This window comes from Muscardinus avellanarius (genome assembly GCF_963383645.1).
Source record: "Muscardinus avellanarius genome assembly, chromosome: 4".
NCBI classification, from domain to species: domain Eukaryota; kingdom Metazoa; phylum Chordata; class Mammalia; order Rodentia; family Gliridae; genus Muscardinus; species Muscardinus avellanarius.
In genome coordinates, this window is record NC_137789.1 from 38,497,024 (window position 1) to 38,511,766 (window position 14,743).

The 14,743-nt window shown below is 42.1% G+C and overlaps 1 protein-coding gene across 1 annotated transcript in view; it reads right to left on the reverse strand.

The window, feature by feature from the left end:
* Positions 1–14,743, reverse strand: part of GRHL2 (grainyhead like transcription factor 2) — a gene marked incomplete at both ends in the record, with an annotated part of 113,389 nt that overhangs the window by 71,039 nt on the left and 27,607 nt on the right. The window contains 2 exons of the mRNA XM_080694440.1: positions 10,087–10,198; positions 13,588–13,744. Coding sequence (XP_080550566.1) covers positions 10,087–10,198; positions 13,588–13,744 — 269 coding nt within the window. The remainder of the gene's footprint in view (positions 1–10,086; positions 10,199–13,587; positions 13,745–14,743) is intronic.

Genomic DNA, 14,743 nt, shown 5'->3' on the forward strand with positions numbered 1-14,743 from the left:
AGTTTTGAAATCTCATAATCTAAATCAGTATCACTGTATGGGCCATCTATAGTCTCTTATTTAAATAGTCTCAGCTGAGTGTGGTAGTGCATGCTTGTAATTCCAGTATTTGGGAGGCTGAGACAGGAAGATTACCGGTTTAAAGACAGTCTCAACAACTTAGTGAGACTCTCAGCAACCTAGTGAGACCCTGATACAAAATAAAAAATAAAAAGGGCTGGCTGGGGGTGTGGCTTGGAAGTAAAATGCCTCTGGGTTCAATCTTTAGTAACACACACACACACACACACACACACACACACACACACAGTCTCAGAGGGCTTTTCAACCATCCATTCCATACTTCAGTCCTCTCTGAAACATTCTTTCTGGTTAACCACTCAGGAGTGGTTACTGCCAGGATTAAGGAAACACTTTAGGCTAAAAGGCTTATTAAACAATAATACACTGGAATCAGATAAATAAGACTTCCTAGGAATAGTAAAGAACAGTGGTAAAAGGCTACATTAATCATAATTTTTAATTTCCAAATTAGCCACTTAAAAAAAGTTGTGCTTTTCCATTTGTTGGTTTCAGGCAAGCAGTAATGATCTCTAGTTAAGTTTAAAAAAGGAATTCCCCTGGTTCATTAGTATATGTATTATGTTTCTATTCCAGTAATTAAATTTTAGAGTTGCCTAAGTTTTATCAAAAGGTCTATTGTATAATAAAACAATACTTACATATAAGAAATTAAAGTACCCAAAGTACATTTACCTCCTAAAATTCAGAAAAATACTACCCAAAATGAGTCTTTTCACATGAAAGGGGAGAGTCCAAACGCGGTGAGATTTCCCTCTTAATTAGAAATGTGCCTGCTGACGGTAACTGTCAACTTAAAGGCATAAAACTACCCATGGCAGCGTGTTCATCAACCATTCAACACTACCGAGCACCTACTCTGTGCCAGGTTCTGTATCAATCAGGTGCTGGGTATTTGATAGTTAAAAAAAGCATTCTCTTGTCTATTCAAAACTGGACCTAGTGGATAAACAGAATTAAACTGACAAGCCGAGTGAAACACAGCAGCATGCTAGTGCTTAGCTATGAACCCCAGCCCACCACAGAGCAGCTGGGTCTAGAGGAAAATGAGGACGCCCTCCCCAGTGAGCACAGGGAAGCAAGGTATGAGTGACCTGCTGGAGGAAGGGGAGGGAGGGCCCCTCCCAGCAAGGTGGGCACTGGAGAACAAAGACAGGTGGGAAACCTAGTAAGAGGTGAAGCCAGTCATGTAGATATGGCATTAAAATTTTTTAATGAGCCAGGTATGGTGGTGCTGGCTTGTAATCCCAGCACTCAGGAGGCTGAGACAGGAAGACTGGTTCGTGGCCAGTCTCAGCTATTTAGTGAGGCCCTTTGCAACTCAGCGAGACCCTGTTTCAAAATAAAGAAAAAAAAAAATAGGGCTGGGGGTGTAGCTTGGAGGTAGAATGCCCCTGGGTTCCATCCCCACACACACAAAAAAATTTTTATGAAAGACAGGTTAAGTTGGATTAAGACATAAATAATAGTTTAGTATGTGGGGCAGAAGTGTAGGGAAGAGGAAGACCCAGCAATAGCTCAAGAAGGAGTCTGCAGGGATCAGGAGCTGGAGAATCATTCTAGACCTCAGGGTGGTTTAGAAACTGCCCAGGACCTTAATCCTCCCTGGAGGGAAGTGGGGGCGACCCTAGGGTCACCTTCGTCGTTCATTCCCAGAAGGAAATTATTCTCCCCAAAGGCATTGGCCTCAACAGAATGAGTTTCTCCAATTCACACTGAGACATGTGTGCAATAAATCTGTGGCCCGGTTATTATTGGAAATTATTGCTTTCGCCCTGAACAAATAACGAAACTGGAAACAGTACTTGCATTTTACAGTGCTTTAAAATATGTAACCTTCATACCCTACCATGCTCTTATCACGTGTTTCTTAACCAAAGTTGAGGATGAAAAGGCATTTGCAGTAACTGTGGCTTCAGCACCCCTCTATAAAACAGAGTGTGTCTCACACTGTGTACGAATGTGGTAACAGCTGGAGCTGATGGCACAGGAGTCCCTGTGGCTCCCCGCCAGGGCCCACGCTCCCTCTCCTGTCTGATCCTGTAGAGGCAGCAGGGACGCAGCGGCTCTGCCTCGGCTCTGACTCATAGCCTGGATCTCACCAGTCCTCGGGTTTGTTTTTAAAGTTGGAGGCTCTCAAGAGGTTTTGTTCTGTCTTGTTTTTAATCAAATGTACTTCTTATATCTATTTAGAAGTATGGAAGCAGTATAAAAAACATCAGAAAATGAAATTCCATGTTCTTGAGTTATTTTTAAAGGAAGGAAGACCCACACTTTCCAGACTATAGGGAGAGAGCAGGTTTGTATAATTCTGGGGCCAGGAGGGCCCTCCAGAGAGCTAAGCCACATGGAAAGGTGGGAACCGCCGCCAAAGGAGAGTGGCGAGCTGCCAGGTACTCTCGTCCCTAGGTCTGTTTGGGCCATGAATTCACTTTTCTGACCACCTGGCTACCTGACCTCCCAAAGGCTCAGATGCCTCTTCCCACACACCACCTGGTGTCTCCCATCTCCCACTTTTCCCCATGGCTCTCAGAGTAGCCCAGCCCAGTTGTCTATAAACACTGCAAGAGAGGCATTGGGAAGATCAGGCGCACGGCCAGCCTCCTCTAGAAAACTCAGGGGGAAAAAGGGTTATCTGATTTGATTCACAATTTCCATTTGAGAGTGGAGCATGACCCCAGACTAGAAAGAGCTCCCAGGCCTGCACAAAAAAGCCAAGCCAAATTACTCACAGTGGCCTACTAAGCTCTTTTTTAAGGATCTTTCAAAAGGTTTTTTGTGACCCTCGAAGGCCATTATGGACAATTAAGCCTGCAGAAATATTGTTATGTCATTGGAACTTGAGTTCTCATGGGAAGTGTTACTTTAATGTAAAACTACTATCAGTGGGACACAATTTTAAAATGGCTTTTAAGAAATAAATTTGTATTAGGGCACAGACAAAAAATCCTATAATGACATGCTAATAACTGAAAATGTAGTATAATTGTCAGCTACGTGCCGTGGGAAATTATGAGATTAACAGTAACAATATAAATTATATATCATGATACAGGAACAATTATTGCAGGAAAGAACTAAAATTAAAGTCGGAGATTGAACAAAGAACATATGCAGTTGGTTTTACAATAACTACAAAATTTTATCAATAATGCTATAACTGGAGAGGAATGATATGTCTATTTGGATGTGCTGGTAGAATCGGTCTCACTATATCACTCATTCTGAAATTGCAAAAGCCAATGATAATGTGCATTATTTTGAACATCTGCACTAAAAAACGTAATGAAGATTTTTTTTTTATGGTACTGGGGATGGAACCCAGGGACATTCTACCTTCGAGCCACTCTCCCAGCCCTAAATTTTATTCTTTATTTTGAAACAGGGCCTGAGTTACAAAGGGCCTCATTAAGTAGCTGAGTCTGTCGGTGAACTGTGATCCTCCTGTCTCGGCATTCCAAATGCTGGAATTACAAGCATGCACCACCACACCCGGCTAAAGATTTCTTAATTCTGTTCTTGAAAGAGAAATGACATGTGACTATGCTACAAATCAACTGTCACCGCTTCTGGCTTTCATTCTGCAAAGTCATTATTAATCCTTAAACCTCTTCTAACTTGCTTTTCCTGTTAGAAAAGGAAAAAGAGAAAAAGAGAAAAATGCCTACTCAGAGTGCTGTTGGGATTTTCACTGTTTGAGTAGAATTGATATCTAGTCCACTTCATATTTTGGTTTGGGATTTACTTCAAATTTTTTTACATGGTTTATGCACTGTGCAAAACTGGGTAACTCCACCACGCACACGAGTCCTGGGGTAACTGCCGCCTGCTGTGTGTGGCTGATGCCTCCAAAGCAACTGAGTGAGTGCCCGGCCCACCTCACCCCCAGCACCGGGCCTCACCACGGCCACGCCCTTTCTCAGCACGTGACACCCACCCAGTTAGCAAAGCTGTGCTTCTCTCAGCAAAACTGCACTTGTGCAAAATATTAGGGAGAAATGGGTAAAGGATGAAGTCTCGATGAAGAAGGGACCCTATAGAAGAGCAATTAAGGAGACATATCTGAGGGGATAAGAGGGAGGATAAGGGAAACTTTTTAAAACACATGATGTACTGAAAAATATCAAAGTCTTGGTTAGGAGGGAGGGGGAAGGAAGGGGTTGGAGATCGGGTAGGGGCTGATTGGGTGATATGTGCATGTATATCTCCACAAGTTTTTTTTTTTATCCCATTGAGATGTATGACTACAATGCACCAATAAAAATTTATTAAAAAAATGTATATTACAAAAGAAAAAAAACCTTTTCTTCTCTCTTTTCCCCACAGCCAGCCAGTCATCAAGGATTTATGCATCTTGGTTTGCCCTGCATTGAGAGGTTAACTCTGTATTTCCCCCTTCACAACTAGTGCCCATGTGGAATGGCCTTTTAGCCAGCTGTCATGGTGTCCCCATTGCCAGGCTCTCCCCTACTGCAACCCCTCCACCAGGCTGGCCCAGAATCCCTTCTCGAAAATGCAGGATCATCCCATTACAATCCTGCCATACATCCTCAAAGATTAGCCAAAGCCTTCGAAATCCAGTACTGCAACTCATTAAAGAGCCATTTCATTTCATCAGAGCATTCTATGTGCCTATCCTCACATTTTCCACCATCTGTCCTTCCAAGAGTTCTAAGAGGACTGACAAGCAAATGGAACACAACCACTTGAATAAATGGCAGTAGGCAGAATCGCTAAAATCCACTTTGTTCAATAATAGGAAAATATGGATTAACTGAAACAAGGAACGTAGGTTAAACCTCTACATAAGTACACACACACACACACACACACACACACACACACACACACACACACACACAAACTATCCTCAACAAATCTACAAAGATTACGCTTGTAATCTCAGCACTTGGGAGGCTGAGGCAGGAGGATCGCAGTTCACAGACAGCCTCAGCTACTTAGTGAGGCCCTTTGCAATTCAGTGAGACCCTGTTTCAAAATAAAGAATAAAAATAGGGCTGGAGGTGTAGCTCAAAGGTAGAATGCCCTTGGGTTCCATCCCCAGTACAAAAAAAAAAAAAAAAAAGATATAGCTCATTTCTTCAGGCCCACCCTCTTCAGGTATCATGAGAGTTTCCTGCACATGTTCGATCATTCATTCATGAAATATTTGAAAAATATTTGTCTAACACTCACTTTGTCTCTGGCCCTGTGCTAAGCACTAAGAAATGTTTACAGTGAGAAATGAAACAGACAGCCAGGCATGGTGGCCCATGCTTGTAATCCCAGTGCTTGGGAAGTTGAAACAAGAGGGTCTCAGGTTCAAGGACAGCCTCAACTACTTAGTGAGGCCCTCTGGAACTTAGTGAGACCTTGTTTCAAAATAAATAATGAAGAAAATAATAGGGCTGGGGCTACACCTTGGAGTTCTATCCACAGTACCAAAAGAAGAAGGAGGAGGAGAGCTTACCTTCTAGTAGGAGAGGAAACATTAAGAAATATAAATGTCCACTAATAAATAACACGTAAGGTAGTGATAAGCACTCAGAAAGTAAAGATAACAGATGCTGATGAGGTTATGTGGGTGGCAGGGGAGGCCTTACTGATACAGTTTGGAAGGAGTGAGGGAACAAGTTTCCTCAGTATTCAAAGAGCATCCTAGGCAGAGGGGGCACAGGTGCAGAGACAGCCTCCTGAAAACCTGGACCACGCCATCCCAGCACTCAGAGGAGCAGCCTCTTTCTCCTTCACCCTGAGCCTCAAGACCCTGCTCTCCTTTGCTTGGACCCGCAGGCAGGACTCCACAGGGTCTGGCAAGCAGAGCGAGCCAGCACACTGAGGGCTGCTTGGAAGATTAGGTGTGGGAGATGAGGAGGCCCCTCCAAGAACAGCTGACTATCTGGTCGAGGGGAGGTAAGTGTGTGTACGGAGAGACAGACTGTTGATGGTGAGAATGCTACAGAATGCAAGAGATGTTGAGCTCCTCTGAGCCTGCTGCAGTGGGGATGCTGAGGAAAGATATCGAGAGGTGGAAACTCCAGTGGGCGTGGCCAGTGGGGTGAGAGCCGCAGGGAAAGCTGGTTATCCTGAGCACTTCAACAAAGAGATGAAAAGGCGCTCAAGCACGTACACACAAAATTGTGTCATGTATAATTTGGAATTTGAGGTTCTGCTAATGCCCAGACTTCAGGTACGACCTGTTAAAAACTTTAGCTTAACCTAAAGGACCTCTTTAGGTTAACCTAAAGAGGAACTTATTTTGACCTCTAATTCTAGATTTAAAGTCACTGTCTGGATGGCTCAGCTGAATTTGCCGAGCACAGATTCTAGTGGAAATGTGGCAACTGAAAACATTAAACCCGGGCCTCACCTTCTGGCCTCATGGAGGTTTTTAAAAAATGTTGCAAAGGACGCAGCATGCACACAGAAATATCGCAGAAAATATAAATCAGACGCTTCTCTTAATCAGCAATAACTAGGAGGAAAAGGGCAACAGGAAGAGGTTGAGCTATAGAAAGGGCCCTATAGTGAAGCAACTAATGTGACCAATCAGAGGGTATGTAATACTGGAGGACGGAGCCTCTTTAAAATGCAGGAGGTACATAAGCAAATGTATCAAAGTAAATCACCAAAGAAGCGTGGGATGGAGGGAGGGGGAGGGAATGAGATGGGGGCTGGAGGAGGGCTAATTGGATGATGTGTGCTTGTATATCCTCTCAAGTCTTGTACTCCAATGTGATTGATATATGACTACAATGCACCAATTTAAAAAATAAATTAATTTAAAAAAATGTTGCAAAGGATCGTGGGTTGAGGCCAGCCTGGGCAATTTAGTGAGATCCTCCGCAACTTTGCAAGACCCTATTTCAACCTAAAAAGAGCTGGGGTGTAGTAGTTTGGAAGTAGAATGCCCCTGAATTCAATTCCCAGTAAAACAAAACAAAAAAGAGTTACACTAAATAATTTTGGTTCCTTCCTTCCTTCCTTCCCTCCTTCCTTCCTTCCTTCCTTCCTTCCTTCCTTCCTTCCTTCCTTCCTTTTTCAGTACTGAGAATGGAACCCAGGGGCATTCTACCTCCGAGCTACACCCCCAGCCCTATTTTTTATTCTTTATTTTGAAACAGGGTCTCACTGAGTTGCAAAGGGCCTCACTAAGTAGCTGAGGCTGTCTGTGAACTGTGAATCTCCTGTCTCAGCCAATGCTGAGATTACAAGCGTGCGCCACCACACCCGGCTGATTTCTTTCTTTCTTTCTTTCTTTCTTTCTTTCTTGCCATTAAAAAGTTGTCAACCTAAAATTGGCAAATGAAGAGTGACTGTTCGCTGGCTTCCTTGCACACTTGGCAGACCTCCACAGCCCCCTGCCATTCTCCTGGTGGAAACTGAGTTTCCATGGATGAAGGCAGACAATATAACCCAAGTATACAGCCTCACAGCATCAGCTCTCTGCACTAGAAATAATGCTCAGGACTCTAGCAGAGGGACATACAGCTCCTGACTTTAAAAAAAGAATTCTGTGATATTTTTGTGTATTTCCTTAGTTTATGAACATTTAGGTTAGGTTAGGGGTAGAGACTGCTCAGAATATACAGGTTCCAGTTGAAGCCCAAGGACTTATTTATTTATTTATTTATTTATTTAAAGGGTACTATGAGTGGAACCCAGGGGCTTTCCATCTCTAGCTACTTACTAAAAGTTACAAATCTCAAAGACAAAGCATAAGCTACCTATGTGTGTACACTCACACGTGTATATGGGTAACAAGAGGGAGAAAGTCTGCAGGCAGACAGGAAGTGATAAAGGACAGAAAAGATCTATTAGGCTAACAGAAGCCTTGTGTAGTGGTGCGCACTGGTAATCCCAGCATGCAGGAGGCTAAGACTGGAGGATCGCAGTTCGTGGACAGCCTCAGCTACTACCTAGTAAGGCCCTTTGCAACTCAGTGAGACCCTGAGTTTCAAAATAAAGAATGAAAAATAGGGCTGGGGGTGTAGCTTGGAGGTAGAATGCCCCTGGGTTCCACCCCCAGTACTGAAGGGGAAAAAAAAGGCTAACAGAGTTGAGAAATCACTTTGGTCTCTGAAAACTAAGCCCTGTTACCATATCAAAGTTGAATCAGCAGATATGCCAATAAAATGCTTTTATTGTCTGCCTTATTTGAACTTATCCCATATATTTCTATTTAATTGCTTCTCTCATTTTCTTGGGGAATAATTATAAGGCTAACTTTTCAAATAAAATAAAATTGTTCCTCTGCTCTCTGCAGACTAGTTACAGAGCAGGCTACAGCAAGTTCTCCAAACCCCTTACACCAGTCTTGGGGGTTCAGTGATCTGACCTAGGTCAGGAAAACTCTTCTTATCCCAGCACTTGTACTAATTATTGGGATAAGTCATTTGAGACAGGAGGTCAGTGACCCTTTCTAGTATTCAGTTTGCTTGTTTATTCTATTAATATGTTTGACTACTTGATTGTGGTGGTGGTGGTGGTGGTGGTGTGTGTGTGTGTGTGTGTGTGTGTGTGTGTGAGAGAGAGAGAGAGAGAGAGAGAGAGAGAGAGAGAGAGAGAGAGACAGAGAGAGAGACAGAGAGAGAGAAAGATAGATAGATAGATAGATAGATAGATAGATAGATAGAGAGAGAGAGATGGGAGTGGCTCGAACATTTTGCAGGACAAACCAATGCTCAGCTCCAATCTATGGTGAAGTCTCTAACTTTAACTTAGTCACTATCCAATCTCTGCCATTAGTCTAAGGGTCCTCGAAGGGGTGATATGGAAAGAAAGAAATCTAAGCAAACATATTGTAAATAACTCAGCAATATCTTCTAATGGACAACGCAATGGAAACCTCTCTACCTTCAGTCACTGGGACTGCAGCCTCTCAGTCTCTAAAACAGAGCAATAAAGCCCATAAATATGAGAAAAGATGTTTCTTATAGAAACAACATGTAGCTACAATATCAAAATTACTCAGAAACGTGTACATTATTCCCTGGGTTTTTTAAAGTAATTTTTGGCAACTTTGAGGTCCATTCTCTTATTTCCTTTATCTCAAAACTGACTCCTACAAACTCCTTGTTTTAGGGTCTTGAGCTCTGGCTTGGGGCTAAATTTAGCCAATGAGAAGCACTGGTGGGAGACTGGAAGACAAGACAGAGCAAGAAGCACCCTCTTGGCTGAGAGGGTGTCTCTCTAGCAGCAATTTCTCTGCACCTCTGCCTCCCAGGGGAAAACTGCTCTCCCTGTGGCCCCAGCTCCTGCTGGGTGGCTTCCATAACTCCCACCACCTCCACCACTTGACTCTCCAGCCCTACAGGTAACAGCTGGAGCATCACACCATGCCTTAAGCCTTTCTGACCTTGGCAGCAAATTCCTGTCACTAAACTACTTGGTATGTGCCTTGCCTTTCTGCCTGGACCTTGGGTGAGGTGGGCACTGCTCATCTTCAGAGAAGAGACATTGTATTTAGGAGTATACAAATTCCCGAAAAATGAACTTGTTGAATTCATTCTTTCTTTACTTGGAAGGGAAGATCGCTTGAATGGTCATTTGCTTGACACCTAGGTTGGTTTGGAGGGACACTGACAGAGAACTAGAGAGTAGGTCTTGCTATGTGGCCAAGTGACCTTTGCCAAGCGCCTTGGAGATGGCTGAGCTTGAGTTTACTCATGTCAAGAGGGACAAGATTACGTGTGACGTGCTGACTGCCTCTTTGCCTCAAACATGTTTTAGAAACCCAAACAGTTGTTGCAAATCTCATGCATCACTATGCCTTTATCATATAAGATACGGGTGGCCATCACGGGAGGGAAAGCGCTTTGCTCTCAGCTTGGTCCTACTTTGATTTCTAAGCCTGATTACAGACACAGGTTCAGCGCATGCACGGGTGCCTGGGCCCGCACAAAGACCCGCGTGGTTCTCGCCTCGGTCTCTGCGCTGGGCTCCCCTTGGCATCGGAGCCAGCCAGTTCATCAAGGTCTCCAAGGGAGGTCAAGAACAACGTACCAATGTCGAGAACCCTCTGCTTTGCTGTGTGCTGCCGAGAGTGCCAGTACTTCCAGTACTTCAGCTGCTCGTCTCTGTTTTTATCTTCACTGAAGACCACCATCACCACGCTCTGCGGAGGGGAAATGGCAGAGATCACTCAGTGCCTGGCACCTCAGAGTCTCCAGCTTGTAAGTCCTACCACGGGTATGTTTCTGTGATATAGATTTTCTTGCTTAAGAAAAGCCTAGCCAAGCTCAGCTGTATGGGTGGTTTTGTTTTGTTTTTTTAAATAGCATTTTGTTTAAAAAAAAAAAAAAAGAGGAAAAAGGAATCCTACTTCAGTTAAACCATGAAGTTATAAACAAGCAGATGAACCACTTACCAGCAAATTTATTATTTTGTGAAACAGAACACCAAATTTTTTTTCTCTATTAAAAATAAGTACACTTTTGAAAGGCTAGATCCTTAAACATAGAATCTGGTACCATTTGTAATAAAGCAAATATCTGCTTCTGGCCCAATTAAGTGTCCTGGGCTGAAATAGGCAAGATAAGGAGAGAAATAGTAAGGAAATGGGAGAGATGCTAAAAGACAAATTCATTACTGATAAGTATAGATTTAAACTACAGATATTTGCCAATAGTGGCACATGCTTGTAATTCCAGCATTTGGGAGGCTGAGACAGGAGGATCACGGTTTGAGGACAGCCTCAGCTACTTAGTGAGGCCCTTTGCAACTCAGTGAGACGCTGTTTCAAAATAAAGAATAAAAAAACAGGGCTAGGGTATAGCTTAGAGGTATAATGCCCTGGGTTCTATCCCCAGTACTGCAAAATAAATAAATAAATAAATAAATAAATAAATAAATAAATAAATAAACTACAGATATCTCATACACTGGAAAGTACAGAGGCAACTATGTTATTTATAAGTAATATGGATATACTTTAAAAATAACCTTGAGAAACTAATTCTATCTTGTAGAAGTTAGAATCATCCAAACCCCCTGTGGGTTCTAAATTATAAACAGCCTCATTAAATTAAATACACTTAAGTTCACTGTCATGTATGAAATGAAGACAGTACCCCAAACAAACAAAACTCTTTAATTGCACTGTCAGGAATACTCCTCACATTTTATATTCAAAATACTTCCTAGACACCTTTTGATAATTCCAAAAGAATATCTCATCAACTCTCATTCCTCAAAACAAAACTCCTTTGTAGCAGTTTACACATCCGCAGTCATTTACTTAATTACTCAGCTGATGGCAATGTCTACCCATTGACTTTGAACTCAACAAGAGGAGGAACAATGTCTTCTATTCAACACGGTGGCCCTGGAGGCTGAGAAATGATAGCAGACAGCAAATTCATGCTGGTGGTTGATTGTCAGCTCAAAACCTGGCTCATTCCTAGTGGACTTGTGAACTTTTTTAAACAAGAAAGCAGAGGCTTGTTAGAAAAACTAGTTGAGAAATATGTGTCCATATTATCTGAATTCACAAGCGGCAAGATTGTCACAGGTCTGGCTAAGTGGCCCCAAAGGGAGCTACTCGCTGTGCTAGTAGGACTCTGAGCTCAGCTCCTCCGTCTTGCCTCCACTTCCCCAAACATTTCTATGGAGGTTATTTTCCTAATGTTTATCTCTATACCCAAATAAATAAAAATAATATTTAAAACATTTTTTTCTGAGCAAATGATTAAATTATCATAAGGAATGACACATTCTTGGTCTGGGACTTCAAAATCAGTTTGAAACTGTTAAGCCCTATATACCTTCTTTAAGAATCTTACACTGTTCTCAGAAATCAATGCCAATCGGCTACAAATGCATTCCTCTGTCCTTCAGACTCCTTGCTATCCTAGAGCTGTGGAGGGAGAAACATATACCCTGAGAGACACTAACTTACTCTCCAAGGTTTAAATTAAAGTCCTTAAAAAAAAAGGGGGGGGGGTCCCTTGCTTTAGCCAAAATGGGACATAAAAATAAAATTTTAATATTCAAGTATTTTCATAACTTCAAAAAAGTGAAACTCTTGGGAAAGTCCTTGTACCAGTGTGTTGTGACTTAAAATACTAACCAATTGCCATTTTTCCTTCATGGTGATGTAAATTGGGCATATATGATTAAACTCTTACTTGGAATTTATAAACCTTTTTATATATAAAGGCAAATGTATCCAGTGTTTACCCTAGACACCCATGCTTGAGGGGGTAGGCTGTAAATTCTAGGTTATATGTTCAGAAGTGGACTGTCGGGCTGAAATTTCTCTGCCTTTGATTCCTCCAGGCTGCTGAACATGGCACGTGTGAGTGGTCGGAAGGGTTTGGCTCAGGATTCTAATGGCCTGGAATAGATCCTAATTCCCTGTGACCTTGGCCAGTTACTGGCTTCTGAAAGCCCATTTCTTTATTTGTAATATAATAGTACAAAGCATTTTCCATAGGGTTGTTGTTAGTTTCACGAGTTACTAGATGTATGGTGCCTAACATATTGCCTCGCACATGGAAAACAATAAGCATTAGTCATGATATTTTGACTTGTTGTTGTTGGATATCCTCTACCATGGTTTCGACCACAGGATTGGAACATGCTAATTCTCTTGGTGCACGCAGCATACAGGGTACTTTTTCACCTACAATGGGTTCAGCCTTGTGTGGGACCTTGGCCTCACATGCGGTAGGGGTAAATTTGTACTGTGTTATCCTCTGGACATTCCATGGTGTTTCACCCTAGCAGGCTGAAGAGCTGAGTAGGAAACAGCTATGGGCAGAGTAAGGCAAACTCAGCACCATGGATACAACAGCATAAAGCATTCTATAAGCGATCAGAAAATTCCACTTTACCACAGACCAGAAAAGCTCTTCAACCTCTTTGCAAAGTTCTGCTATAATTTTCCTTTTCAGTAGAGAGGGATTACCAGTCCCCTCCCTTCTTGGCAGTGGTAAGCATGCCAGAAACTGGCAAGCTTCCAGAGCAATGAGCTAGGGCTCCGGTTTCATTTCCCACAAACAGGACTAATACTCACGATTCTGAGAATTCCTCCAAGTTGCGCCTGGTGGGGATCATGCCTCATCCCTTGAAACTCAAGTAAGCCCTGGGCTGCAGAGGGCGTTTAAAGAAAGTTGCAAAAGACCCAGGGACCCCAAATTAACTGCTCTTTTTTCCTTTACATAAGCAACAGCTCCTTCTTACCCACAAACATGTCCTGATTTATAGCTACTTATTTGAAAAATTAAGATGAATTGAAAACAACTATGTAGCACATAGGCAGTGTATGAAGCAAGGAAAATTCCTTGGATACAGTCAGAAAGCATGTTCAACCACGTTCCTTCCCTGGGGTTTATTGGTTACTGATTAAAATGATATACTACAAGCCAATAAGGTCTCTTGCTCCAACTCTCTGACATTTGTTCTAGATTTATTTATTTTGGAATTTTTTCTTTCATGCCATTCCACAAGGCTGTGAAGTAGTAATTCCAGTTTGAACTTTATTTGGAGAAAGGTGGCCCATACCCTGACTTTGCTGATGGGGTGTCGGAAGCATTTGTTGTCTCCGGTCTCGCTGAGCGTTATGGCGTAGAACTGTCCTTTGTTGAGGTAGGTCATGGGGCCTTCCCCCTGCTTCTGACGGAGAGATTTGGTAGCTTCCAGGGTGTATTGAAATGTGCCACTGCGAACAGAAAATAAATCGAGGTCAGATTCACTCCCTTGGACATTTCTGTTTCCTGACCTTGTTTCATATCAATACCGTTTTGTATGAATATTAACCAATGTTTACTCTATTTTAAATAGAGACAAAATAAAGCATATGGCAAAAGAGACGAGACCAGATCAAAGGTCATTGCTGGTACAATATATAGAGCATTTCTAATAGTGTTCCATGGAATGGGTACTTTCGAAGGGGAGAAAGTCCATGATGTGCTAGGCCCTTTGTGTCAGAGAACCTCTGATAGATCTCAGTTGGCAGTCAGATGATGCCTGAAGATTAAGAATTGATTGAATTGCCACTTTTATCCTAACAAGTAGCTAAATATGTAAATACTTCTGTTCAATTCAGGATACTTAACCTTTTTATTTAACCAAAATATTGCAGATAAACATATCTCACTTGAAAATATTTCAAACTCTGAAAATTCCAAACTCAAGCTTTCACTACTAAGAATCGAGTTTCCTAACAAGAAGTGGTTTTGTCTTTTTTTTTTTTTTCTTGTCTGTATACCTGCAAAAGAATTATGACAAGGCTACTCTAAATCATGGGTTTGCAAATGACGATCCATGGGCAAAAGCCAGCTTACTGCCTGTTGTTTTTTTTTTTTAATAAAGTCTCATTGGAACACAGCTACACTTGTTTGAGTATGTATTACATCTGACTGTTTTCATGCTTTAACTTCAGGGTTGCCGAGTCATGATAGAGACTGTAGCCTGACAAATCTAAAATACTATCTAGCTCATTGCAGAAATTCTTTTCAGGGCCTTACTAAAAAGAGTTTCCCTGAAATTTAAAAAATTATATAATTTAGAAAAAAAAAACATTGATTTCCCTCCCCCAACTTTGAAAAATTGATCAATCATTTAAAATGAACACAATAAGACCTAGTCATGATGGTGAACACCTATAATACCAGCTACTGGGCGGAGGGGGCTGAGGCAGGAGGATCGCAAGTTCTAG